At 41.1% G+C, this 27,849-nt stretch overlaps 1 protein-coding gene across 4 annotated transcripts in view; it reads right to left on the reverse strand.

Annotated features, from left to right (window-relative positions):
• Positions 1-27,849, reverse strand: part of PLCL2 (phospholipase C like 2) — a 213,221-nt gene that overhangs the window by 85,066 nt on the left and 100,306 nt on the right. For all 4 annotated transcript variants that reach the window (XM_075922106.2, XM_025189747.3, XM_025189748.3 and 1 more), the window contains 2 exons: positions 8,622-11,108; positions 3,417-3,620 (listed from right to left, as the gene is read on the reverse strand). In XM_075922106.2, coding sequence (XP_075778221.1) covers positions 3,417-3,620; positions 8,622-11,108 — 2,691 coding nt within the window. The remainder of the gene's footprint in view (positions 1-3,416; positions 3,621-8,621; positions 11,109-27,849) is intronic.

The following is a 27,849-nucleotide window of genomic DNA, read 5'->3' on the forward strand; positions in this document are numbered from 1 at the left end:
ATATCAATTTTAAACATGCCACATGCAGAATGAAACAACAATGTAAACCAAAGATAGCCTATGCACTTACCATGGTAACCAAGTTTTGTTTGAAAAACATTCCACACGGTAATGTTTGTTATCACTCTGATTTCACTTTGATAGTACAAGTTAAATTGGAGCAACACTGTTAAAACAAAATTCTGAACAGACCATGAGGCACAAACTAACTAACTAACTATTATGAAGAGGTAACAGTCTCCCTCTAAATTAAGACCGAAATTGGCATCCCATTATATCCCTGATTTTCACAACTACCTCCTCTCTTAACTGCAGTGGGCCAAAACACAAAATTTAACTAACAAAGAATAATATAGGAGTTTGTGAACAGAAAGTGTCCTTGCTCAGAGATCTTAACATCAACTTACCCCAAAATGTAAAAAAAATATATCTACAGTGTCACAGATGGTTTCAGACTCTCCTTGAGGAGTTTACCAGATTAAATAATTAAAAAGCACAGGCAGGATCCCTTCATCTCTTTCCTCCATCTAGTAAAAAGGGTAATAATGTTTCTAAAACTAGCATACAAATATGTTTGCAAAAGGATTCTGCTTACAAACTTAAAAGGGCCCGTGAATCCCATCCATCAAATGTAGTCAAGTGAAATTTCACGATTACCTCTTAAACCACAGTACATATTATTCTGAAATATTTCTGTCAAATTGGACAAGACTTTTCAGACATAAAGAGGTTTTTTAAAAAGTGTGTCATTTTTCATCAGATTTTCAATACAGCTTCACTTTACAAATTCCATTATTTTCCTGCTGATCTTTGCATGCATTATTTATTTCCTTTATCTTTCCTTTGTCTTTTTTTGGGGGAGGGGGGAAGGGGAGGAGATGGTTTGAGGATACAACTTTGATATACTTTTTTAAAAACCTCTTTATGTCTGAAAAGCATTGTCCAATTTGACAGAAATATTTCAGAATAATACATACTGTGATTTCCTGTTATATGTACATAATAAATTATCTAAAGCACACATGTCAAAGCATGCTTTATATTTCAAGAATGCACAAATGGAAGGAAGGAAGGAAAAAGTGGAGGCATGAAACTCTCTGGGAAAGAATTGTCTATAGTATTGGTGCAACCTGCACAGTCTTCTGGGAGTTTTGTCTCTGAGAAATCCTTTATTTAATTATTTTTAATAGCTCAAATGCCCAGGCAAATAATTTCACCCCTCTGGAGTTAAGGCTGAAGAGGTATAACAATGAACCTTTTTTAAAATTTCTTGAGCATTACCATTTAAAAAAATATCCTAACTCTAAAATTTCAGGTATTCCAAATATGTAGATATGTCCAGAAAGTCAGTGTCACTAACCTCAGAACAACAAGGTATTTAGACATATTTTCCATCTAGAACAACTGAGGTTAATTCTCTATGAATTATCTGTAATTCCAACAATAAAGAACACTGTGTACTATAATATCCTAATTGTACAGTAATTACACAGTATGGCATCGTTTAAATCAAACTGCACCTGTGTTTACATCACTGAGCCATGCACAGATCCCATGGTTCTACCTGAACTCCTGGTTAACTAATTTTTCTTTCTACGAACAATACTACTGTTTGGGCTGCTCTAAGTATGAAAGGCCTGATATTGTTACTGTTCCAAAGCTATCTGTGCCAGGAAATCTGTTCTAAAATCTAACCCATATGCATATTTTCTGATCTTAGATTCATAGTTGGATTTTCTAAGGGTAATAGTTAAGCTGTTTTGTTTGAAAACACAAAACTAATAAAAAAATCCTAGAGGAAAATGTCTACATATCATTGTATCCTAAAATGTTAGTTCATTTAAAAAAATCAAAAGTACTAACCCTATAAGACAGATTGTCTCTTCCCCAGACCATATTTCTGTAACTGAAATCAGGTGGATATATTTTAAACTGTTGGTCTGTTGATTTTCCTCCTTCTGTACACATAGGCTGTGTCTACACTGGGCCACTTATTCCAGAAAATCAGCCGCTTTTCCAGAATAAGCTGCGAGCTGTCTACACTGGCCCTTGAATTTCCAGAAAAGCAACGATGCTCTACTGTACAAAATCAGCCGCTATTCCGGAAAAACTATTCTGCTCCCGCTCGAGCATAAGTCCTTATTCCGGAACACTGTTCCGGAAAAGGGCCAGTGTAGACAGCCCAGTAGTCTTTTCCAGAAAAGCGCATCTACATTGACCATAGACGCTTTTCCGGAAAAAGGGCTTTTCCCGAAAAGCAGCCTGCCAATGTAGACGCTCCTTTTCCGGAAAAACTGAAAACGGAATAGTATTCCGTTTTAAGCAGTTCCGGAAATTCATGCCAGTGTAGACACAGCCATAATGTGAACTTCTTAATTCATCACTGCTACAGGATTGATATCCTTTAGTCTTTTTTCACACAGTTCTTTCTTTCCTCATACAGCATACTTGTGAATTTTTAATGTATTTCTGAATATCGCTACTTTCTGAAGACATCATTTACAGATTTGCTAAGGTTTCTAACAGTTAAAGTGACTATTAGAGTTGATTACAGAATGCACAATGGCCAAAATAAATGAAATGTGTACATACACACACAATGAAAAAGCCATGTGCAGATTTCAACAATAACATGCTGTTCATAAAATTAGAGTTCCCAAAACATTAACATTTTCCACACTGAATTAATGGTGAAAAGAATTATAGCTCCATAAATTCATAAATGTAGAATAACAAAGCACTATACACCTGCGAAACAGTATCAATATGCAAAAGTCATGTTAATATGTAAAAAGGTAAATTTCTAATACAGGCAGTCCCCGCGTTACGTACAAGATAGGGACTGTAGGTTTGTTCTTAAGTTGAATTTGTATGTAAGTCGGAACTGGTACATATTGTAGGGGAAACTCTAGACAAACATTTCTCCAGAGCTCAGTTTTATTCTCCCACACCTCACTTCCCTCAGTCCTTTATTCTCAAGCTGAGGTGTCTGCTGAGAAAAGCCGCTCCGCGTCTCCCTGGTCTGCTGGGGGGGGGGGGGAAAGAAGGGGCGCTAGCTTCGCGTCTCCCTGGTCTGCTGGGGGAAAGCAGCTAGTGCGGGGTTGCCTCACCCCGTTTGTAAGTAGGGATCTGATGTAAGTCGGATCCATGTAACCCGGGGACTGCCTGTACTTACACATGCTAATACAAACTCTTGTGAATTTGCATGCAGTAAGAGGTATTAGTTTTTACATTCATCTCACATAAAAACAGTGTCAGATGCTGAACGTTCAGGAGAATAAATTTTCAAGCACAAGTAATGAAGCATGAAATAGGAAGTCACAGATTAGAATGACCTTTCAAAGTAGACATGGTACAGTGTATTATAAAAAGAAACTCTTTCAAGAAGCATACATAAACCACAAAGGACTACTCACCATGTCATATGCAGTTACAATCTTTTTCAAGACCTCTGGAACAGTTCCTTGGAACTCCATAGTGGGATACTGATTATTAAGATTCAGTACTACCAAGGGTGTATTATCAGGTCCAACCAAACGTGTAGACACTGCCAGAATGCACTGGATAAGATTTGCTACAGGAGAAAGGCCACATAATTCTTTGAATGAAACTACTGCATTCTGTTAAAAAAAAGAAAGATGTTACTTTACAGTTAAACAAGAATTTTAATTTCTCATTCATTCAGGTTAATAGACTTATATTTCATTATACAATAGTTATAATCAAACTACAGTAGAGAACTATCAGTAGTTTTGTCCTGGAAAACAGCAGTTTTCCAAAGCAAAATACAATAGATATTTGCAGTATTTGTCAGCGATATTAAAAATTCAAACAGAAAATAAATATCACTTAGAATAAAGAGGCTGTTGTATGCTACTATTAACTTCAACATTTCAATAAATATAAAAATAATTACTAATACATGTTGATTGAACAAGCTTTGAAAAACTTCAAAAGATATTTAAAATGTTGTTTAAATCAAACTGTTTAAATGTTATGTGCTGAATGTCTCAAATAAACTTAGTAAGGTCCATTTGTAACTTTAAACATACCTATTGTATGTCAGCATCCTCCAGACATGCTGAGGATCTGCTGGCTCCCACTTGGTGTGATGCCAGAAAGCTGCACTCCTGTAGCAGTGTCACATAATCACAGAACTTCACTTAGATGGCCTTCTGTGAGTATTTGGTAAACCCCATATTATACATTTTCCAAGAGTTTATAGTAATCTTATTGTGTATTTTGTAAACTACAACATAAAATATATATGTTTAAACTTAAGAAACTTTGCAATATTGTAAAAGTCAGGCATTTATCTTAATCCTATCAAATGATTCTAATCTCCATGATGGGAGTGTTCTCACCACCATAGTGAATTTAGAATTGTTGCACCAAGTGGGAGGTGGCGATCTGTGGCAAGTCTGGAGTTTGTGGACCTGTAAGAGAAAAAACAGTAAGTTTAAGTAACAAATGTTCCAAGTGCTCCTCTTATCTTGGTCATTTGGGATATTCTGCACATATTTTAAAGAACATGACAAGTTTACAGGTCTTGAATCTCATTTTTACTTTCTGAAAGCCCTGAACCAGGGCTTAAATACCATTGGCCCCTTGTAACAGACAATTCACATCATGTTGACCTCAACGTATTTTTAAATGAATATATTATATGTAAATTAGTATTCATAAATTATTTCCAGTACAGTGACTGGTACATCACAAAACTAAAACATAACAATTTTTAATGGCGAGAGTAATTAGCCATTGGAACTATTTACCAAGAACCATGGTGAATTAACCCACATTGACCATTTTTAACTCAAATTTGGATGTTTTTCTAACAAAAAAAATACGATGTAGGAATTATTTTGGGGAAGTTCTATTAGTTGTACTATACAGGAGGTCAAACTTGATGATCAAATGGCTCCTTCTAGCCTTAGCAACTATGAATTTTATCTTTCTAAGAATTTGTTTCCAATGTTTAGTCAACCAAGGGTATTTGTAATAATTAAATTGGAATAAAACAAAAAGACATCTGAAAAGACAGTCCTTATACTGCATTAATGCATCTCAAACTTTACAACTGTGGATAAGCATTGCAAACAGCAATTTTATAGAAAAGAAAATTAAGACTTAGGGAAATTTAGTGGCAAGTCAGTCACAGGACAATGAGTAGAATTCGGTCTTCTGACTGCCAATTTGATGTCTTGTCTACTAGGTAATGCTGATTTTCATGATTCTCCGCACTGCCAAGCAACATGGATGATCTATACCAGTGGTGGGCAACCTGCGGCCCACAGGCTACACGTGGGTCATCAAGGTGTTATGTATGGCCAGTAAAACATTTTGTTTACTGTTAGCCATGAAGCAGGGTTGCCAGATTCCACTGATTTTTGTCCCCATAATTTTTTTTTTGTTAACATTACTAAAGTGACATGCATGTAAAGCAAGGGCACGTAAAGAGAGGTGTGTATTGATTGCATACAACATTGGCTATGAGAGCCATACACCCTGCATCCAAGCTACTGCTACAGCTCAATCAGCACACCCTGCAAATTAGGTATGCAAGCACAGTTAGCAAAACTACTCTGTCCTGGAAGACTGTTTTGGTTACAATAATATTGCAGCCCACTGATATAAAAGGGGGGACCACTCGTGTGGCCCACTCATTAGCCTAGGTTGCCCAATGCACCTATACCATATCCAGTATAATCACTGACATAGTGCATTCAGCTGTGATAGTGATACCAGCTTTTATATTACTAACACAGTATTATGTTGCTAAGGATAGAAAAAAGGCCTGGATTTGGATAAAGGGATTTTAATGACTACACAAACAAAGTCTTAGTGTAGTTCATTATACTCCTATGTGTATTTTATTCCATGCAATACTTTTCTGTTTAACACTTAAAATCCATAGATACTGGGATTTGTCTGTCTTTTGAACTGATATGTGCTGATAAATCATGGCATTATAGTAGTAAAAGGATATGTAATTAAGAAATTAAACCATTTCAAATGCCATGATTGATATATTTTGCAATTGTCTTTATTGTAATAGTTTTTTTCATTTTAGGTCATCTTATTCAATGTGTAACAGATTATATTATAATTACAATTTTATAGACACATTATGCAAATGTTAGTTAAGATAATAAAAAATAGTATTCTATCATTCACCTAAACTATACCCCTCTTGGAAACATTTCCAGATATACTACTGGTAAATTGGGAAGACATAAGTGCTTAAAGTAACAATGAAATCCATATAAGGAAATTCATTCCCAGGCACTGACCCTAAAAAACCGTAATAAATTATATTTTTCAAAACCATACCAATCTGAAAACTAAAGTAGCATGCTAGTAACAAGCACACCTTGTATGTTCAAATCTTAGATCCAGGATATCTTTAAGGTACTTAAAAAAAACTCCTATTCTGTACACAATGGAATTATTGCTTTTCATTAATTACATATTAAATTTGTATCTAGTCTGCACTCAGAATCTCATTTACCAATCATAATTATGCCCCCATATTTTGTTTGTCAGATTTGTGTATAATAATGTATTTGGCAAAAATTATACTGAATGGAATGAGGAAGCCACAGGCAATTGGATAAATGTCACTTAATATAATAAATACAAATTATTCTATCATCCACTTAAACTATATTCATCTTGGGGACATTTCCAGGTAATAATAATCTGGGAGGATGTAAGTGTATTTTTCAAAGTAACAGAATGAAATGCATAAAAGAAAACTCCTTCCAAAGCACTATCCCTAAGATCCCTAATATTTTTTTTTTCAAAAATACAGCAAGTCTGAAAAAATAAAATCGCATGCAAGTTGTGAGAACACCTTATTGTACAGTCAAGTCTTACATCCAGGCTAACCTTGATTAGACACTTTAAAAAAATCTGCTGGCCTGTACACAATAGAATAACAATCCTTCATTAATTAGAGATTAAATTTGTATCTACTCTGCAATCTGAATTTAATTTACCAGTCCAAATCATACCTCCATATTTTGTTTGTGCTCTTGTCATATAATAATGTCCTTGGCATAAATAATACTAAATGGAATGAAGAAACCATAGGAGACTGGATAAATCATAAGAACAAGTGTAATCTTTAAAGTCTGCATATTATTAAAATCTTTCTTAATACAGCGTTCAGCATAGCTTTATTAATAAGCAAAGTTATCTGCACTGATACACAGATATTTTACAGTAACTTTTATACAGTTAAAAGCTTTATCACACATAAAAAAAATCTTTAATATATACTCTTCACATTTTTCTTTACTCTGTCCTAGATCAGCAGTTCTTGTCCCAGGGACCTTTATTAATACCCAAAAGATACAAACGAACAGAGGGATCTACAACCCAGCATCTTAGCCTTACACTACTTTCTATCATTCATCAATACTGCATTTGTTTGATATTACAATTTTCAAAACACTCCCTTTTGGAGAGGAGTAATGCCATCTTTATTTAATGGTTTGTAATATGCTAGTGCTCTTTCGGATCCTGGGAAAGAAAGGATTTCTTTTGAAAGGTCTTCTAGTGATGTGAAGAAATTTTTCACCTCATAAAGGAGAGGAAGCCATCACGCTATATTCTATTACAAGGTCCTTAAGAACACTTTCAGATACAAGGGGTCTTTGAATATAGAATATACTGCTCACAAGTTTTGTTGTTGTTAGTATAGGTTGAACCTCTCTAGTCCGATACACTCTGGTCCAGCAACATCCGTGGACTAGCATGATTTTATTTAGCTGGACGTAGACTTATTATAGGTGTGGCCAAGTTTCCCACGGTCCCATAAAATTTATCTATAGCCACGAGTCCTGGTTCTGAGTGTTCTGTGCTGATATTTAATTCTAATTTACCCCTAAATGTCTCTAAGACTACGTCTACACTACACCGCTATTTCGGGATACCAGAGGTATCCCGAAATAGCTATTCCACAACTTTTGAGCATGCCCATTATTTCAAAATATAACGGGCTTGCTATTCTGAAGTCCCTGTAAACCTTATTACATGAGGAATAAGGGACATTTTGGAATAGCGATTTATTTTGAAATAAGTGCTGTGTAGACAATGCCAAATTTCATATTAAGCTATTTCTAAATTGACTCGAAATAAGCTACACAATAAACTAGCTTATTTTGAGCTATACATGCAGTGCAATGGTGCTAGACAATATTAACCTCCCATGGTTCGGCAAATTCTCTGGTTTGGCACCGGTCAGATACCAAGAGTGCTGGACTAGAAAGGTTCAATCTGTAATCTACCTGCACTTCTATTTTACTTAATTTCCTAAAGCTGATAAGGAGCCTCTGTCTTCGTCTTCAGCATATCTAATGCATTCCTTTACAAAAAATAAGGTCAGTTAATAGGCTTGAATCATAGCACAAATCATGTGTGTATATACCAGGAATTATCTGAATAAACAATATCATCCAGCTGCTGTACAAATACACTGTTTATAAATTCATTCAATGATTATTATAAAACACAATTAATATTTAACACAGCTACATAACATACTGCAGACGCACTATAATGCAAAAGTACAACCATAGCACAAGCACTGATAAATTTAGTAGAAAAAACTGTACCTGCATATTTTCTCTCAGATCCGTGGCATCTCGTATAGGCTGAAGAGCATTCTTGAATACTTCATCTATTGTTTTAATCCACAATGTTCTCATAGAGGCATATTCCCTGGATTTCTTTCCTTTTCTCACTGAAAGGCCCCGCTTATGAGGTTTCCCCCCACCCCTTCGATTAGTAATGGCAACATGTACAAACAAGAAAGCATGTGCTAAAATTTCTCCTGTTAAAGATTGCAAGGGAACATGCCGATAGCCTGTCTGTAAACATTCAAAGGGAATAGTGTACTGCCCAATAAATTCATCCCCAATGTAATCATCATCTAGTACTACAAAACGTACCACAGCTAGTTCAGGAAGATTAATTTGAAATTCAAAACTTTCATCAAAAATTGGATTGTCTCCATTTTGATGCACAGTTTTTGTCCTTTGCTCTGCACAGTCTGCTGGTATTCCATGAATTTCTACATAGACATAAGGATCTACAACATCACCTTTGGCACCTGACCCTTTGGGTTTAGGAAAGTTTTGTCCACTAATAATTTTAACATGAAGAAGCTGAGGTGAAACTCCAGGCACAGTATCTTTTGTATTTGCACTGAAGAAGGATACTTGTTCTCTCATGATGGCAGGACGAAGGACATAGCCACAATTCCCATTTTGTCGAAACCAACCAATGTTAAGATCCATCATTAAGCCAGGAGTCTGAAAGTTCATGGCTACAATCTGACAACCACATTTCCAAAAATCCTGGGGATTCATATTACTAGAGTCAATCCTCATAGGACTTGGAAAAACCCTGGCAAGAAAACGTTTGTTGTAATTTACAAAGTCTCCAGGATTTTCATTGGCATATTTGGTAGCAAGCACTTCATTAAATGAACAAACTTCCCAGTATTTCTGGAGCTGAAATGAGACTTGAAACTCTTTGAACTGAACTGATTTACATATGCTTACCATTTCAGAAAGCTCTTTGCAAAGCAGAAATCGTTTCACTGTCACAGTGTTCTGTTGTTCTCCGCCCTCTTTCCCTACTCTTTGTGACATTTCTGCTCCTTCATCTTCATCTGTAACATCTCCCTCTAGCCCAGAGAAATTAGAGGAAAGCTTCTTTGCTTTCATTAATATTTTCCCTTTAAGTGAGTCAGGTGATGGAAGATAAGACTCTTCTATGTTTGGAGTCTGCATGTATAGCTTGTCCCCCAAAATTTTCTTCATGTGTTGAACCATCACTTTCTGCTGTTTAATAGAACAATGATTTTCTAAACACAAAATAAGAGGGTATTCCGAAGCAAAAAATGCATACTTGTTAATAATATCAATTACACTGCGGAAGACTATCTGTGATGTCATTGTATGTCCTGTATAAATTACAGGCTCATTATCTGGACCATCCCATACATCCAATTCAACACTTCGGCAACCCATTTTAAGAGCACGAATATATCCTGTGATATCAGATGGACCTCGAAACTGGTCCTCTATCAAGTATGTATTGTGAGATGAGTTTATGAAATAATGGGATAAGGGTTGTTTCATATCTTGACAAACCTTTTTATGCTCTGGATCAAATATATTACAGTCAGGTGAAGTAAGATAATTAGTAAAACCATCTATGGAGAGCCAGCCCTTTTCTTGGCCCTCTTTTGATGGTTCATATTTGTGAATAATTTCAAGGCTTATTTCTTCTGTGACATGTGCCATTCCCTGTTCTGCTTCTAAAAACATCATAAGGTCCTTGGTATCTAGGAATTCTTTATTGCTTGAAAACTGAACCAATAAAAAGTAGATCTCAGGTCGGGTACAAAGCTCATGAAAAACTTCAATAAATTCTTCCTTTGTGACTTCAGTACCAGTTTTGTCCTTGGATCTATGCAACTCTTTGAACTTTAGCTCAATTTTACTTGTTTTTAAACCTGGATTTAATTTTTTTATAAACTGGACAGCTTTACACAGGGCTATATGTCCAAAATTATCTGCATCAGTTTCACTGAACATTTGTGAAACCCATGAAGTCCGCATAATATCTTGGCTACTTTCTATCATATCTAGAGTATGTTTTCCATAAGAAATTAGGTATCTTAGCCCAGTTACCCAAATGTTTGCAACTTCTGCTGAGTTAGCAACAAGATCCAGAGATTCATAGTTATCTCCATAAATAATGGAAAATGCACAGTCTTCTGATATCTGATCATAAATTCCATTGCTGCGAAATATATCTGTATTTTTTCCTGTTCTCACTTCTTTGATTGATTTTATATCAATCTTTGCTTTTTCTGAATCCTTCTTTGAAGGTTCCCAATGCAGGGACTGCATATCTGCATCTAAAAGAAAGTATCGGTGATATACTCTAGAGTTGGACCGAACCTTTTTGAGCTCAGAGCCTTCAACCATTGCATTAATACAGTCACTTGCACTACTGATCTTCTTCTCAGTTGGCATGCTGCTAAACGACACAGTCTTTTTCCGTTCTCTCTTTTGTTTTGTACCATCCTGGTGGATAAAAAAAAAAAAGGAAGTATAAGCTTGCTGATCTCAAATGTAAAAAAATTAAATTCAAAGTTAAAAAAATAACTGAGGAAAATGTAAAGAAGATAAGTTGGAAAAAACTTTTGTTCTAAGACCAGAAATGCAAAATTCAACATACTAACAAATCCTTAATGATTGTGTTTGCATAATTATGTATCTGGCATTTTAAAAAAACCATGTTTATTCTGCATTACAAAGCTTAGGTTTTATAAGCCCACAAAATGTAACAAAAAAGATTTTTAAATCCAAAATTTCCTAATATTTTGCTAGTAGGAGCCTGGTGAAATAGATAAGTGGTGTTCTGCTAACAAGATGATGGGAAGTAATCTGTTCCCCGGAGTCCTCATGCAGTTCTTGTAATTATTTTACCTCTAAAACTGTATTCAATATAGTGCTTAGATATCATGGTGATAGGCTGCTTAGAAATACCAGAGACAGACTGATACACAAAGAGCAGGGTCATGCCCTTACTGAACTTACACCCTGAGGTTAGGTCTACACTAGCGGGCAATGTCGAACAAAGGCACGCAACTCCAGCTACGTAAACCGCATAGTGGAATTGATGTACCTTAGATCAAGTTACCATGGCATCTCCACTGTCTCTTTATTTTTCTCATCTAATGAAGTAACATTGGACCCATGTTTTACTAGACCCTCAGGAGATAAATTCCTGCAGTGCTGATCTCCCAGTAAGTGTAGACAAGGCCTCAGCAGACAGGCAAAATAATGAATAGAAAACTCTCCCTCCCTCCCTATCCTGCCTATGAACTTCCCTGACACACACTCTTCCCAACCTGAACTGTCCATATCTAGCTAGTGACATGAGGGGGATAATCTTTGTTGAGATCATTAGTGTTTAGAAGAGCAGTGAGCAACCTCCATCATTTGGACTGCACCTGGCTCATCAGATTAAGCTGCTGCTGGACTGCAGAAAGTTTGTTTATGTCGAGCAACTACAATTCGCCATTCCCAGGCAATGCCAGGACAACATCCCTGTGGCCCGCTACTTTGGCAACTCCCATTGGCCAGGAAAGGTGAATCGTGTCCCTTTGGATCTGTGAAAGGCAGTGCCTGTGGACATTTAATATAAATAAATTGCCTTGCAGCCCACCAGTGGCTTACCCAGAGAAGCTACAGGTGGATCGTGAGCCACAGGTTGCCCACCCCTGATTTAGGAGGTGTCACAGTATCACAAGGAAGAATTTGAAGTGGGACAGGTGAAGGTATAAAGGATCAGGTTGGGAAGAGAGGCAATAATGGTTCCGCCTCATCCTTACAACAATGATTCAGCAACCATTTCTGTTCTGTTTTGACCCTACATTTTCCTTATATACTTACTATTGAGGAAAATTAATTAAAAAAATACCACTCAGTTGTACAGGAAATCTGTACCCAGCTTAAGTTTACCTGAAAGACAACAACCTAGTGCAAGATAAATTTCAAAAGAAAAACAGCTATGTATGTTCATTATCTTGTACCATTCAGAAAGAAAACAGCTGGAGAAAATTTCTAGGAATGCTTGAAAAATGGCCATGTTTTCCACATGGACTCAGAGTATTGTCTGAGAGTTCCAACACACTAGTTCCCATGGAAGAACCTCTTGATATTGGAGAAGAACAACAGCATTTTTTTCTATTTGTATAATACTGCAAGGCTCAAATAATTACTTCTCCAGATTTGTATAGAAAAGTTTTGGCAGGGTGTTTTGCTTTGCTTGTGAGAGAGGATTTTTCTCCTTAGTACTTTTCCTCTAGAAATCTCTTCAATTTTCATTCCAGTGCTACCAAAGATTGCTAATACGGGTTGCAGCCGGAGGTCTTTTACTAGATTGTTGTAGGTCTGCTCAAGTAGAGTATTTGAAATACAGATACGTTTTCACAGAACAAATTTCCTGAAGCAGTTTCATATGTAATCAAAAGACACAGATAAAAATTTGCAGTTCACAACACTGCTTAGGTGGTAACCTATAAGCATCTCATCTAATACAGACAATGCCTCTCCTATTAGTGCATTTGGAAAATATTCATTTGGATGTGAAAATGTAGAATTCTGTTTTTTGTATTTAATATGTGAAGGCACTTTGCCAAGAAAACATTCTATTAAAACTAGTTTTCAATAGATTTAGTACTTGTAGTTCCACACTGAAATATACATTTATCAGACATGAATAATGACAACAAAATCTGTTTTAAGAGATGAAACTGTTTTAAGAGATGAAACTAACAAAACTGGTTGTCCTGTATATTTTAATTGCAGATCAAAACAAACTGCATTGAAAAGTTATGGGATTGCTTCTTGGAGTTCATCCTCAATTATAAGTTGTTCTTTAAGTATTTGATTAGAGTTATTTTCTGAGTTTCAACAAAATTCAAATTTGATTATTATTTGCAGGGAGCTATCTTTTATTTTTATACTCTTGTAATACAAGGGTACTAATTCTCATTCTCCAACTGACAAGCTCAACAGCACACTTGCATTGTCTCTCTCAAAACAAACACGTCTAATAAGTGGATGGAATGGGAAATCTGACTTGTTTTGTGCACTTAAAAAAAATTAAGACAGAACAAATAGAATACTACTTCAGAGTCAAACACAGATAAGTACCTACTAGTCCTGTCTGCAACTCCCACATTTGCAGGATGACATCACTTAAAGAATCACATACTAACAGATAATCGAAAACTTCACTTATGTCTAGCAAATCTAATACACAATAGCTATTTATTTAATGGCATTGCAGCTTGCATCCACCAGGGAAAATTACAAATAATTATCTTACTTTACTAAGAGAAAATTAATTTACTGCACATTAAGGAGTGGGGACCATTTTCTGGCTTGTTGGAAAAGGTGTATGCCCCTTCAATGGCTAGAGAGCTGGGAAGAGACTTTCTGCTGCAGCTGGACACCAGGTGAGCATGGGGACAATGACTCATCCCCCACTCCATAAATGACCAGAACAGTCAATCCAGTATCTCTTGTCCTCTGTCTAGTATAGCTGAACAATAATTATTTTGTATTGTTTCTAAACTGCATTCTTGATTTTTTATAGTGACATTATATGTACAATTATTTTAAGATCCAAAAGGGTACCTAAATGATCCAATTTAGTGTGACAGCTGCCAACAAGTCTGAATAATGATAGCCAATAATAAAGAGAAAAGAATAAGCAAGCATCATCTGTTCTAACATTTCTACAACCTGACTATATAAAACAGCATAAATAACTTGAAATGCACAAAAGTAATCTCACGCATAGAAAATATAGACGAGGGACATAAACTGATAGCAAACTTAGCTATAGAAGTCCTGAAGCGAACTGAAAATTAACCTGAAATAATAAATATTGCAGCTACAGAATCACTGGCTGAAGCAAAGGATAATGTATTAACAGTAAAAAACATGAGTTAGCAAGTTGGATCTCAGATATTATGATGAAAATGTCAAGAGAATAAAAAAAAAGTGAAATCTGCTTCTGATGACAATTTATGTCCAAGAGACCAATTTGTACATCTTTCGGAGACAGGAGAGGCCATTTTCTGGAAGAGTTATAACATCACTGAGAAGAATAATTTTACTGGAAGAAAATATTATTGGTGTGCACCCGTAGTCTTGATGATAGATACAAGAAAATATGTGTATCTTCATCAGGATTAAAAAGTAGATATTGAAAATTCAGAAGATGAACCCATGCAGAGAGCGGAATTGCAATCATATTTCAGTATTTTTATTTATTTCACATCAGACTGTCTAACACTAAGCAAGGAAGAAGCTTCAGCCACTAACTATGAAAAAAATCAAAAAATAATGTTGCATGTTACCATATAGCTTTACCAGCAGAAAACATTAAAAAAGGAAATATCCAATTATCAGTTATGGTACCATGATAGGTTTATCCTGAAACGTAATATGTTAAGAATATTAATTTCAATGTGTATATAAAAAGAGACTTATAACATGACTAGTCAATCTGTAGAACTAATTGATTAAAAAGAACTCTACAAAGGGAAATAAATTACTAGCCTGACAAACTTTCAGTCTAAAGAGTTTTTATGACTTAAAGTCTGAAAAAAAAAACTCGGTTACTTACCTTGTAACTGTTGTTCTTTGAGATCTGTTGCTCATGTCCATTCCAATTGGGTGTGTGTGCACTGAGTACACGGATTCTGGAGCTTTTTCCCTTAGCAGTACCCGTTGGGCCAGACAGGGAGCCCCCTAGAGTGGCGCTGGCATATCGGTGCATATATACCCCTGCTGGCCCCTCACCCCCTCAGTTCCTTCTGATGAAGGGGAGGTGGGTGGGATTTGAAACAGACACGAGCAACACATCTCAAAGAATAACAGTTACGAGGTAAGTAACCTTTTTTTCCTTCGAGTGCTTGCTCATGTCCATTCCAATTAGGTGACTCTCTAGCAATGTCCTAGGAGGTGGGATCAGAAACTAACACAATCTACGTGTTAACAGACTGCAGCACAGCCCTGCCAAAGATCACGTCTGCCCTGGCCTGCTGAGCAATCACATAGTGCTCCGAGAAAGTATGCATGGAGGACCATGTGGCCGCTATACATATGTCAAGGATAGGTACTTGTGCTAGGTAGGAAAACTGCGGATGTCACCTGTGCCCTTGTAGAGTGTGCTGTCAGTGGAGGCGCAGGTCTACCCATGTTGACATAGCACTCATTAATGCAGGAATTAATCCAGGAGGATAGGCATTGGGCCAAAATTGGTGAACCCTTCATCCTCTCAGCTACTGAAATAAAAAGGTGTGGAGATTTACGAAACTCTTTTGTCCTTTCTATATATAATGCTAGGGCCCTTCTAACATCAAAGCAATGTAGGGCCTGTTCCCTAGTCAAGTCATAAGGTTTTGGGAAGAACAGCGGTAAGTAAATGTCTTGTGACATATGAAATTGAGAGACCACCTTTGGGAGGAAGGCTGGATGGGGATGCATACTTACCTTGTCCTTAAAGAAAATCATGTAAGGGGGCTCCAAAGTGAGGGCCCTCACTTGCGAGACCCTCCTGGCCGAGGTGATTGCGATCAAGAATGCCACCTTCCACAACAAGTGCTTCAGAGAGCAGGTGGCTAAAGGCTCAAAGGGTGCCCTCAATAAGACCTGTCAGGACCAGACTGAGATCCCAGCGTGGCACCGGGGGGCACGTGTAGGGAATCACCCTGTCTAACCCTTTCATGAACCTCTTTACCAATGTATTAGCGAACATGTGCCGGTGAGCGTGCTGGGTTCTGGATGCTCCTCAACCACCTCTGTAGGCTCACCACGTAGGTGCAAGCTGCCATATGGCAAAGTAGTCTCCTACATGTCCTTGCTGTGGTTCAGAGGCATAGTGAAGGGGTGGGCAGGGCGGGGCAGTTGCCCCCAGGCACCATGCTAAGGGGGCGCCAGGCTGGGGTGGGAGCGGAGCACACAGCCTATGCTGACTATATGCCCCATAAAATCCAGGGTATTTGCAAATTTTAATCTCATCTTCCGGTGCCCCCATAAACACTTAAAATATCCCAGAAACAGCAGCTGCAGCCAGAAGCAGCTGCACGCTGCTGTTTCCCTTCCCCTCCAGGGGGTAAGGGCTGGGCAGGGAGCTCACCTGGTCTGTGGGAGAGGGGAGGTGCTGGGCGCAGAGCTCAGCAGGGTTGGAGGGGAGGTGTGGAGCACAGAGCTCAGCTGGGTTGCGGGAGGGGGAGGTGCCAGGAACCTGGGGCTAGACTCAACAGAGGGGCAGGAAATCAGCGCTGGGCTCAGCAGGTTTGCAGAGCTTGGGCGGAGGTGCAAGGAAACGGCTCAGCTGGGCTGCGAGGGGATGCAGGGAACTAATGCTGTGCTCCACTGTATTGTGGGGGATGGTTGTGGGGGAGACGCAGGGAACCAGCAGGGGTGGGCAGCTCAGCTAGGTTGCAGGGAATGGAGATGTAAAGAAGCCTAGTGGGGAGGGGGCGGCACCAGGATCCCTGAAATTACTTTTTCTGGTCCAAAAAAATCTCTCATCTGGGACGAGTCAGATCCAGAGGGTGCCAGACCAGGGAGGTCCAACTCCTACCCAAGTCCCCTCCATGTACCCTCCCTCCTAGCCAGACACCCTACCCCCAATCTGCTCCTGCTCACTCCCCCTGACCAGAAACCCTACACCCGGCTTACTCCTGCACCCTACGTCCCACCCAGACCACGCAACCTCTCCCCCTTCTGCCCCCCACCTCCCTCCAGGATCCTGCACCTGATCCCTATCCCACTCATTGGCAGCCCTCACACACACCCTGAACCCCTTATTTTTGTCCCCACTTTAGAACCTAAGGGGTCCATAAAATTCATCAGAAAAGCAAATCTAGCCTATTGGAAGCCCTGAACCTGGAATGCCAGAGGAGTGAGGTGTCTCAGTTTGGGGCCACCTGAGTGAGGGCTGAGGTTTTAGGAGGTTTTTTGTTTCTCACTTGTGCGGTCCCCATCTGATTTTTCTGTGGGTCAGTGGCCCCTGACCCAAAAAAGGTTGCCTATCCCTGCCATAAGCAAAGAAAACATTGAAATCTTGTGAATTGGTCATACATTAATATTTTACTTTATTTAAAATGAAGTTTGATTAATTAACATGAGAAAGTTAATATGTTTAATCTGCTTAATAACTTAAATTAAACCATTCTCCCTAGTTGCAGAACTAGCAAAATGGCCTAGGCATAATTGTGTAATTAAAGGTGAGTTTCCATTAGCAACTGGCAGTCCATGGAAAGGTTTACATTGAGATATGTGGTCCATGGGCCAAAAAGTTTGAGAACCACTGCAGTAGAGGCACCCCTGGCCTCCCCCCCGAGAGATCGCTGCAGGCTCTCTGCTGTTCCACAAGAGCCCACAGAGAGATCAAGTCTGTTACCACAGCATGTTGCTCCAGTGTGGATGATGGACAGACTCTTTGTGAGTCTTCCTCATCCAAGCAGTCGATTTAAACAGCATGGTAAGATGCCACGTGAAAACAGTTGGTGTGTTCACAGAGGGGCAGGATGTATGGTCTCTCTCTAGAGAGAGTTGTCATGACTCGTGTGTCTGGGTGAACAAGACCCTTTGTGAATTCTGTGAAGTGGTGAGATGTTTTGACGTCTCGTTTCAAGGGATTTGTTCTTCTGCCTTGGAGCGCACGTTGCTTTGACCTGAATGGAGTTAGCTGTGATGACGCATTTGTGAGTTATTCTGACACAAAGTGAAACCTGTGCTGAAGACCCCACATTCTGTGAGAGAAAGCGCTGCTGTCAGAAAAAGTAAATTCAAAGTATCTCCAATTTTCTTCAGAGATCGTCTCTACCCGGTAGTGGGGCTTTTACTGATTGGTCCCTTATGTTTGAAGGGTGACTAAATGTTATCTGGATCTTTTTGGGTCATATCAACAGATTGTTTTGGGCTCAATCCTAGCTTAACATTTAAATTGTATCAGGCCCTTTGTAAACAGGTTGGGAAGTGGTCTCATTTGGCAATTATTATTTGATATTGTTTACATACTAGAGGCACTGCCATCATGGTATTGACATATACATTTCTCAGTACCTTTACATTTAAAATAGCCCAGTCCCATTGACCTCCATGGGCAATGTACCTTGTAAGGAGTGATGGGGATTTGATGAAGTTATTTAAACAAATATATTGCAATGGTAGAAAAAAAAATGTGTGTCTGAAAACTGTAGGTACTGGGGATACTTTTTGTTTTTTTTTAAAAGGGGGTATTTTATTTTAAAAAAAGGTTGAGAAACACTGCTCTAAACCATTCCTTTTTCCTTTCTCCTTTGGTGAGTTGGGCAGGTAGCAGTTTTGGTAAAAATATATCAGACGTGCACACAGTACCCGCTCTACCTCAGATGGTGCTGGATAATCAAGGCCTCAATTCTAAAGGAGTTGGCATTACTAAGGTGATAGATTCCCCCCACATTTTGTTGCAGATTTTCCAAAGAAAACGCTGGTGTTTTCTATAGGTCACCCACATCTCCCAGTCCTAGCAAAGATTTGGGATTAACATGGCTTTCTCAACTAAAAGTCTTATACATGTTCGAAGTTGTGATTGTGAATATCTGGTGAGGCAGTCTGCCAAAGGCAAGGCTGGCCTTGAATCTTGATATCTATGGCTTCACTTGAATGGCTTGTGTGAAATATGGAAAAGCAGCTCACAGACACCTCTCTCCTTTACTTAAGGATAGAATCTCATGGCAGCCTGAAGGAAAAAGTCCTCGTGGCAGACAGAAAGCCACGCTTGCAGTGTAACCTCAGCCTTAGGCTACTTATTGCTTCAAGTGCCTTCAAGAAAGTGAGGGTATTTCGTGTGTTGTGTGTTAGTATTATTTAAAAGGTTTTCTGAGTGTTATTTTAACAAGTAAATTAATCTCTTACATTCACTGACATAGCAAAGCAGGTGTGTGTGTGGGGGAGGGGGGGGTAATTGCCTCTCCGCTCCCCCTATCATCCCTTGGCTTGCCTGCTCCTCCTCCACCGCCTGCTGAAGCCTCTTCCCCACCTCTCCGCCTCCAGTCCCATCCTCCTCCATTTTCAACAGTGAAATAGTGCCCACCCCAAACTGGAGGGGGCAGGGGAAGATGCGGTACAAGCTCTCCCCCTCCTCCCAGAGTCGAGCTCAGCCATGCACCAGGTTTGGGGCCCTGTCGCATGGGGGGGGGCATAAATTTTGCTTCTGCCCCCAGGCACATAACACCCTCCCTACGCTTCTGCTGTGGTTATAGGGGATCTCTGGAGGTCTGAGATCATTGACCTCATAGTCAGGAACCTGCCTCTGGACAGGGACACCCTTTTGATTGTGGAGTCCAGGCGGGCCCCTAGGAACTCTATTATGTGCGTGGGGTTTAGAGCAGGGATGTTAAAAACTAGTTGACTATCCTAAGAGATAGAGACAGCAAAGGGGGAGGAAGGGGTACTTCAAAGTGGTAGCGCTGCACAGCTGTGCACCGCTGCTGCTTTGAAACTCCAAGGCAGCATGCTGCTGCACAGCTGATCTGCGAATCAGCTGTGCGGCAGCTGCCCCTTTAAAACATCGCCTTCGCACATTTCAAAGAGGCAGCAGTGAAGCCCGGGGTATTCACATTTCCCCAGAACCTGGAGTCCGTTGGGGAGTCCCCTGCTAAACCCAGGGTTGTGAGTTCAATCCTTGAGGAGGCTATTTAGGGATCGGGGGCAAAATCTGTCAGGGATAGTACCTGGTCTTGCTGTGAAGGCAGGGGACTGGACTCAATGACTTTTCAAGGTCCCTTTCAGTTCTAGGAGATAGGCATCTCCATTCATTTATTTTAACTGCATTTTAACATCCTTAGGGTATGTCTACACTACAAAGTTAGTTCGAACTAACAGACATTAGTTCGAATTAACTTTAATAGGTGCTACACTAGCGCTCCGCTAGTTCGAATTTGAATCGAACTAGCGGAGCGCTTAGTTCGAACTAGGTAAACCTCATTTTACGAGGACTAACGCCTAGTTCGAATTAGCTAGTTCGAATTAAGGGCTGTGTAGCCCTTTAGTTCGAACTAGTGGGAGGCTAGCCCTCCCCAGGTTTCCCTGGTGGCCACTCTGGCCAACACCAGGGAAACTCTATGCCCCCCTCCCGGCCCCGGAGCCCTTAAAGGGGCACGGGCTGGCTACGGTGCCTGTGCCAGGTGCAAGCCTGCCAGCACCCAGCCAGCAGACCCTGCACCTGGCACGGCACAGAGCCACCCACCCGCTGCCACCCAGCCCACCCCCTCTTCCCGGGACCAGGCTGGCGGCTCCCGGGAGCCTGCCCTGGACCGCAAGAGGCGGGCACCTTCCTGGTCTAGTGCGGAGATCGTGGACCTCATCCACGACCTCCGCACTAGGCACAGGAAAGTGGCCGTCTAGGGCAGGAGAGCTGCCAGCCTGGCCACCCAGGACCAGGTGTGCATGAAAATCAAGGGGGTCCAGTGAGACCCCCGACACTGAGCCCTGAGCTTACAATGGTCGTACTGGGTCAGACCAAAGGTCCATCTAGCCCAGTAGCCTGTCTGCCAACAGCGGCCAACCCTAGGGACCCTGGAGGGGATGGACCGAAGACAATGACCAAGCCATTTGTCTCGTGCCATCCCTCTCCAGCCTTCCACAAACTTTGGGCAGGGACACCACTTCTACCCCCTGGCTAATAGGACTCCATGGCCCCAACCTCCATGACTTTATCTCACTTCCCTTTAAACTCTGTTCTAGTTCTAGCCTTCACAGCCTCCTGCAGCAAGGAGTTCCACAGGTTAACTATTTGCTTTGTCAAGAAGAACAACTTTCTCTTACTAGTTTCAAGCCTGCTACCCATTCCTTTCCTCTGGTGTCCTCTAGTCCTTCTATTATGGGAACTAATGAAGAACTTTTCTTTATGCACCCTCTCCACACCAACCATGCTTTTATAGACCTCTATCCTATCCCCCCTCGGTCTCCTCTTTTCTAAGCTGAAAGTCGCAGTCTCTTTAGCCTCTCTTCATATGGGACCTGTTCCAAACCCCTGATAATTTTAGTTGCCCTCCCCTCTCCCACCCTCTCTCTTTCCCTCTCCCACCTCCTTTTCCCAGTCTCCCCAAGTTTTGTTCAATAAAGACAAAGTCAATGTTGGAAGAAACGTTATCTTTATTTTGTACATCAATAAGAAGGGGGACTAGGGAAGGGTAAGTGGAAGGAGGTGAGGGAGGAATGGGGTACGAGCCCCCGATGGGGAGGACTGGGCTGGCTCTGCAGGCTTCTGGGGGTGGAAGTTCTCCTGCAGCCCCCAATTACCCCCTCTCTCCAGATGGCAGCCTGCGGCAAGTGCAGCTGGGCTGATGGCCGAGTGGTGTGATGTGCCCAGTGTGGGCACTCAGGGCACTCCAAGCCAGGACTGCTTTGCAAGCGGGGCACCCCTGAGAACTGTGTGTCCGGGGTGGGGGTCGGGACCCTTTAAGCACAGCCCTCGGCTAGCCTGAGACAGCAGCTCCACGCTCTAAGTCCTAATCTGATGTCCTGCCGGCACTGCTTCCGGCCATCCTTAACCTCGGTTCAGGGTCCACTCAATGTGGACATGCTAGTTCGAATTAGCAAAACGCTAATTCGAACTAGTTTTTAGGTCTAGATGCACTAGTTCGAATTATCTTAGTTCGAATTAACTAATTCGAATTAAGTTAGTTCGAATTAGTGCTGTAGTGTAGACATACCCTTTGTCTTGAGTGGATTTCTCATTTATGAGGCCTATCTCAGAAAACAGCCTCCAGTCACCACAATATGGCTTATCACTTGCTCTCAGGATGGCCCCCTTATCAACAAATCATCCAAGCAGGGAAAGATCTGGATCCTGAGGCGCCCCATAGAAGCCGTTACCACAGCCATACATTTGGTAAACACTCTAGGCACTGCGGAGAAGTCAAATGGCAGGACCGCAAACTTTAAATGATCCCGACCTACTGTGAATCTGAGAAACTTTTCCTGTGGGCGGGGATCACTGCAATATGAAAATATGCATCCTTCAGAGTGAGGGTAGCATACCAGTCTCCTTTTTGTAAGGAAGGGATAATGGAGGCTGTGGTGCTGAGGCCCCTGATTCCAGGGAGGTCAATTCAATGAGCTCCCATGCAGAGTCAAAGGACTCTGGTGTCGATGGTTGGCGGAGTTCTTCGAAAGTCCCTTCTGATACTGAACTTTCTCTCCGCATGGAAGTATGACTTTGTCTGGGTGGTACCAGGACATCCTCGAGTGCCTTTGAGGCCAAGTGCCCCTCCTTTGGGCACATCTTGTGGCTGCACCTTCCCAGGGATCTCCCCTGGCATCCTTGGTTCTTCTCGGTGCCAGGGACTCTGACCGGTGCCTAGGGAGCTTTGAAGAGATGGTCTGGTGCCTGGATGGCACCACTTCCTGCACCAAGGATGATGCACTGCACACCAACAGGTCCCACTCCGGAGCTGGCGGCTGTAGAGCAGACTCCATGAAAATCAACTTGAGCCTCGAGTCCCTCTCTCTCTTGGTCCTCTGTTTAAAACTCTTGCAGATGTTGTAGCTTTCTGTACGATGGGCCTCCCCGAGACACTTCAAGCAAGAGTCATGCAGATCCTCGCAGGGCATAGGCTTCAAGCATGATGCACACAGTTTGAATCCCTGTGGCCCTGGCATCCCCTCCCCTGCTGGGGAGAGGCCAGAGGAGAGAAGCCCTTATTATCTAAAACTATTTACATAACACAACACTTAAAGATCTAAAGAACTATATACAGGCAAAGGCTAAAGACTCCAGGGATATATACATCAATATGCTGGCACCACTCCAGGAGGCTCCCTGGCTGGCCCAACCGGTACTGCTAAGGGAAAAAACTCTGGAATCCGTGCACACAGCCCATGCATACCTAACTGGAATGGACATGAACAAGCACCTGAAGAAGAACACAAATTTCAATTATTTTGTTACCTTTTCATCTAGAAGAAAACACATTACAGTCTAGACCAGATTTTAGTAATGATGTTGTTTTAAAGGCCAATGTAAAAATCTCTAAAAATAGTACAGGGAAAGTATTACTCCAGTTTTGCACCATATAGTCACAGACTGAATTAACTTTTCAACAAAGTAACAAAACAGGGTAAGATTTTCACAAGTATTAAGTAAGTGCTGACATAGCCCTGCACACTCTAAAGAATTCCCATTCACTTTGATAACATTTAAACCACTTCCAAAGATTTTCTGAAAACACCACTCTATCATTTAATGTAATTTAATGTACATCTGCATATAACGTATAGTTCCATACGATTAATTATATTAGTGCAGCAACACAAAACCTAATGAGCTGCACTATGAACTTACAGAGTAAACTACCAATACAGGCAGTCCCCGGGTTATGTACAAGATAGGGACTGTAGATTTGTTCTTAAGTTGAATCTGTATGTAAGTCGGAACTGGCGTCCAGATTCAGCCGCTGCTGAAACTGACCGCCAGTTCTGACTTACATACAGATTCAACTTAAGAACCCCAAGTCCCCAAGTCAGCTGCTGCTGAAACTGATCAGCGGCTGATTCCAGTAAGTCCGGGGCAGAGCAACTGAGCCTCGGGCTTCCTGTAGTCAGCGCTGGTCAGTTTCAGCAGCTGCTGACTTGGGGACGCCTGGGGCAGAGCAGCTGGGGTGCTGCTGGGTTGCTCCAGTAGCGCCGCTCCTCGGCGCTACTGGAGCAACCCAGCAGCACCCCAGCTGTTCTGCCCCACGCATCCTGATTCAGCCGCTGCTGAAACTGACCAGCAGCGGCTGAATCAGGATGCCTGGGGCAGAGCAGCTGGGGTGCTGCCGGGTTGGTCCAGTAGTGCCCAGAGCGGCGCTGCGGGACCAACCGGCAGCGCCCCAGCTGCTCTGTCCCAGGGTCCACAACAAAAGCCTAGTCTGCTGGGGGGGGCACACTAGCTGCACCCCCCCCCCAGCAGACCAGGGACAGGGGGAGCAAAGCCGCAGCGGCGGGGTGCCGCGCCTCTGAGGCTTTGCTCTGGCAAAGCCTCAGAAGCGCGGGACCCCGCCGCGGCTGCGGCTTTGCTCGCGGTGCCCCTGGTCTGCTGGGGACGGTCCCCAGCAGACCAGGGGTACCGCGAGCAAAGCCGCAGCTGCGGCAGGTTCCCTCGCGGTGCCCCTGGTCTGCTGGAGACGGTCCCCAGCAGACCAGGGGCACCGGGAGCAGCTTTTCTCGCCCGGGAGGTCGAAATGGCAGACCGCTGCCTGCGAGCTCCGGGGCGAGAAAGCCCCGTTCGTAAGTGCGGATCCGACATAAGTCGGATCCGCGTAAGTCGGGGACTGCCTGTACTTCTGACAGCAATATAATGTATCTAATGAATTTTAATTTACAGTCTATGTTAGTATGAAAACTATCAGCCTTCTTCAACTGCAACTATATAGCTCTTATAAAATTACCTAGCTGAATAACTGTATAATGTTAGTGATCAGTGGAAGGAAGGACTGGTTATAAATAGATATATAGACAAGAAAATAAGTCACCAGGAAATATGTTACAATATCGCAGCTACAATAAAACCAAGGAAAATTATTTTTAAAACAAGTTACTAGACCCTTTAAAACAGATACGGGTCTTGCCTTGTTACACTTTCTTACTACAGAAACACACACAGAAAATCCTAATATAGCAAATATCTCCAAGTAAGGATGTAAGAGTGCAGTTGTACACATGATTAAATGATAAACCTAATGACTACATGCACTCTGTGTCAGAGGCAGCTAGGGGGGAGGGGAAATGGGAACTGGTGCCCACCTCCCCTGCTCTGATAGAGAGGCAGCAGCACAAGGGGTGAGGAGGATAATTGGGAGCTAGTACACTCGGGAAGCTGGCTTTTAAGATGGCTCCCACAGAGCTACATGTCCCCCCACACTACTGCTTGTGAATCAGAGGTAGCAGCACAGGGGAAAGGGAGCAGGCGGGAGCCAGTACACACAGGGAGCCAGCTTCGAAGCTGCCTCCTCACGCATACCAGCTCCTGCCAAATTGACTCCCCCATCACCCATCCCCACCAGCTCCCTGCGAGCACCGGCTCCCACCTCCCCCACCTAGCGTGTAAACATGTATCCGCTGAAATGTTCAGCGAATACACGTTTACACAAATAGATATATTTTAACATCCCTATCTCCAAGTGCTAATAATAAGCAGGTCTATTTGTTTTTGAAATTCCACAACCATGGAGCCTATCAAATGTCACCCAAAAGTTTGAAAATGGAGCAAAATAAGGTTGGGTGAAAACATTTACTAGATAAGGCACTAATAATAACTGAAAATAAAACAGACTATTTTACATTTTTTTCTTCCCTAGCTCTGGATACAGAATTCACTATTCTATGCAAACATTACAAAGAACACACTTGTTAGAGGTGTGGTGACATTTTCAGTTGATGACCTCAAACCTGAAAATAATCATACACATGAGTAAACTTATGAATATGAGAAATTGAAACCAAGTCAATGGAAATATTCAGATATAAAAGCTACACACATAAGTATTTGCAGTATTGGGACCCAAAATTCTATAGTATGTCTTTATTGACAATTCACCTACCATCTGACTCAGTAAAGTATGCAAATATGTTCTACAAAGATATTTTTCAGTTCAGCAGCATGAAGAAAGAACAGGGAACAGAATGAAGTTTATAACTCAACTATTTTAAATTTAATTGTGGTATTCTTGAATCATGGACTCATAAATGCAATGGCAAAATTCCCATCCACTTCAATTAGGCCCACATTTCCCCACTGATCTAGAACATTATTTAAAATGAAAAAAATATTACCTTCCTGGCTATATAATATGTGAAAGAGCTAATTATGAAGTCAGATCAGAGATTCCAGGGATGATCTGATGGTGCTTGATCATGCCGTGAGAACAGAGGACTGGACTTGAAGATTTCTTGAGGTCCCTTCCATTTCTAGTATTCTATGAGTCTATGATTTAACCTGCACAAAGTCAATATAATGGACCAGGTAAGTTACCTGCTATACGAGATGTTGAAGTTAACAACATACAATAAAAGCACTCACTATTAAACTATTTAATAAATTTCTTTTGAGAACTACTATAGATTCATGCAAAATATATTTTGCATGAATCTATAGTAGTTCTCAAAGGAAATTTATTAAATAGTTTAATAGTGAGTGCTTTTATTGTATGCTGTTAACTTCAACATCTCGTATAGCAGGTCCAGCAGTAGACTTCCTCACTGTGTTATAGTTGTCTTTAAGTCAGTGTGCGCTAAAATAGTCATAATAATTCTTACTTTTTATCTAATCAGGAACTTCCCAGAAAAGAGGGCATGCAGCTGTTTAGTTCTATGTAAATGGAATGTAATTTCTTTTGGGGTGATTAATAACTTCTTAGCAATTTCCATGTATAAATGGAAATAATGTCTTTGTGTTCATATACATTTTATTCACACATACATTCTATGCATTCACACATTTTACATGTTGTATTTAACTCCTGTAATAAAATGAGATTAAAAAAAAATCTTAGGACTTGTATTTGCCTCTTGGCATTTGTATCTGAAAGGTTCACATTTTTAAAGCTTTTTTTCCTGAAACTATGAAGGCTAGAATTTACTTTAAAATTCACACTATTATGAATTATTATCACACTATTATGAAGGTAGATACTAAATCTAAATTCAACTATGAGCCTGGAATCTTGAATCTGACTCTAGGATCTCTCATGTCTCAGTACAACATTTGAGCATTTTATATTGTTATAGATGCTAGGTTCTTGATTCTAGTTTGTCCTCAATATGGTAAGAGAGTAAGAAACCAAAGCTTGGTTTAAAAATTTGGAATGTCACCATTAGAAGCCCTGTTCTGAGCTGGCATTCCCTATCACTCCCTTCTCTGAGCTATGCTCTTCTCTTCCAGTATCTCCAGCTGTAGAGTGGGGAAAAAAAAGATGAGCTCACGGTCAATAGCCAGGCTCCTGCCTGTATAGCTGAAGCCCAGATTACTGATGCTTACCCAATTCCAACCTTCTGACTCCTTGATTACTAATAGATTCATATAAATATTACCCAGTGGGCTCTTACTACATTAAAAGGCAGACTCACAGCGTCCCGAAGCCGGCACAAACTGGGACTTTAGTCCCTGCTTGAGCCAAGTCCCACACTGAGCCTCTTCCCCCCTACTCCCTCCCCTGCACTGCAGAGATGGTGTTGTCCCTGCAGCACTGGCTCCTGCTTCCCC

This window comes from Pelodiscus sinensis, chromosome 2, assembly GCF_052426305.1.
Source record: "Pelodiscus sinensis isolate ZL-2025 chromosome 2, ASM5242630v1, whole genome shotgun sequence".
NCBI classification, from domain to species: domain Eukaryota; kingdom Metazoa; phylum Chordata; order Testudines; family Trionychidae; genus Pelodiscus; species Pelodiscus sinensis.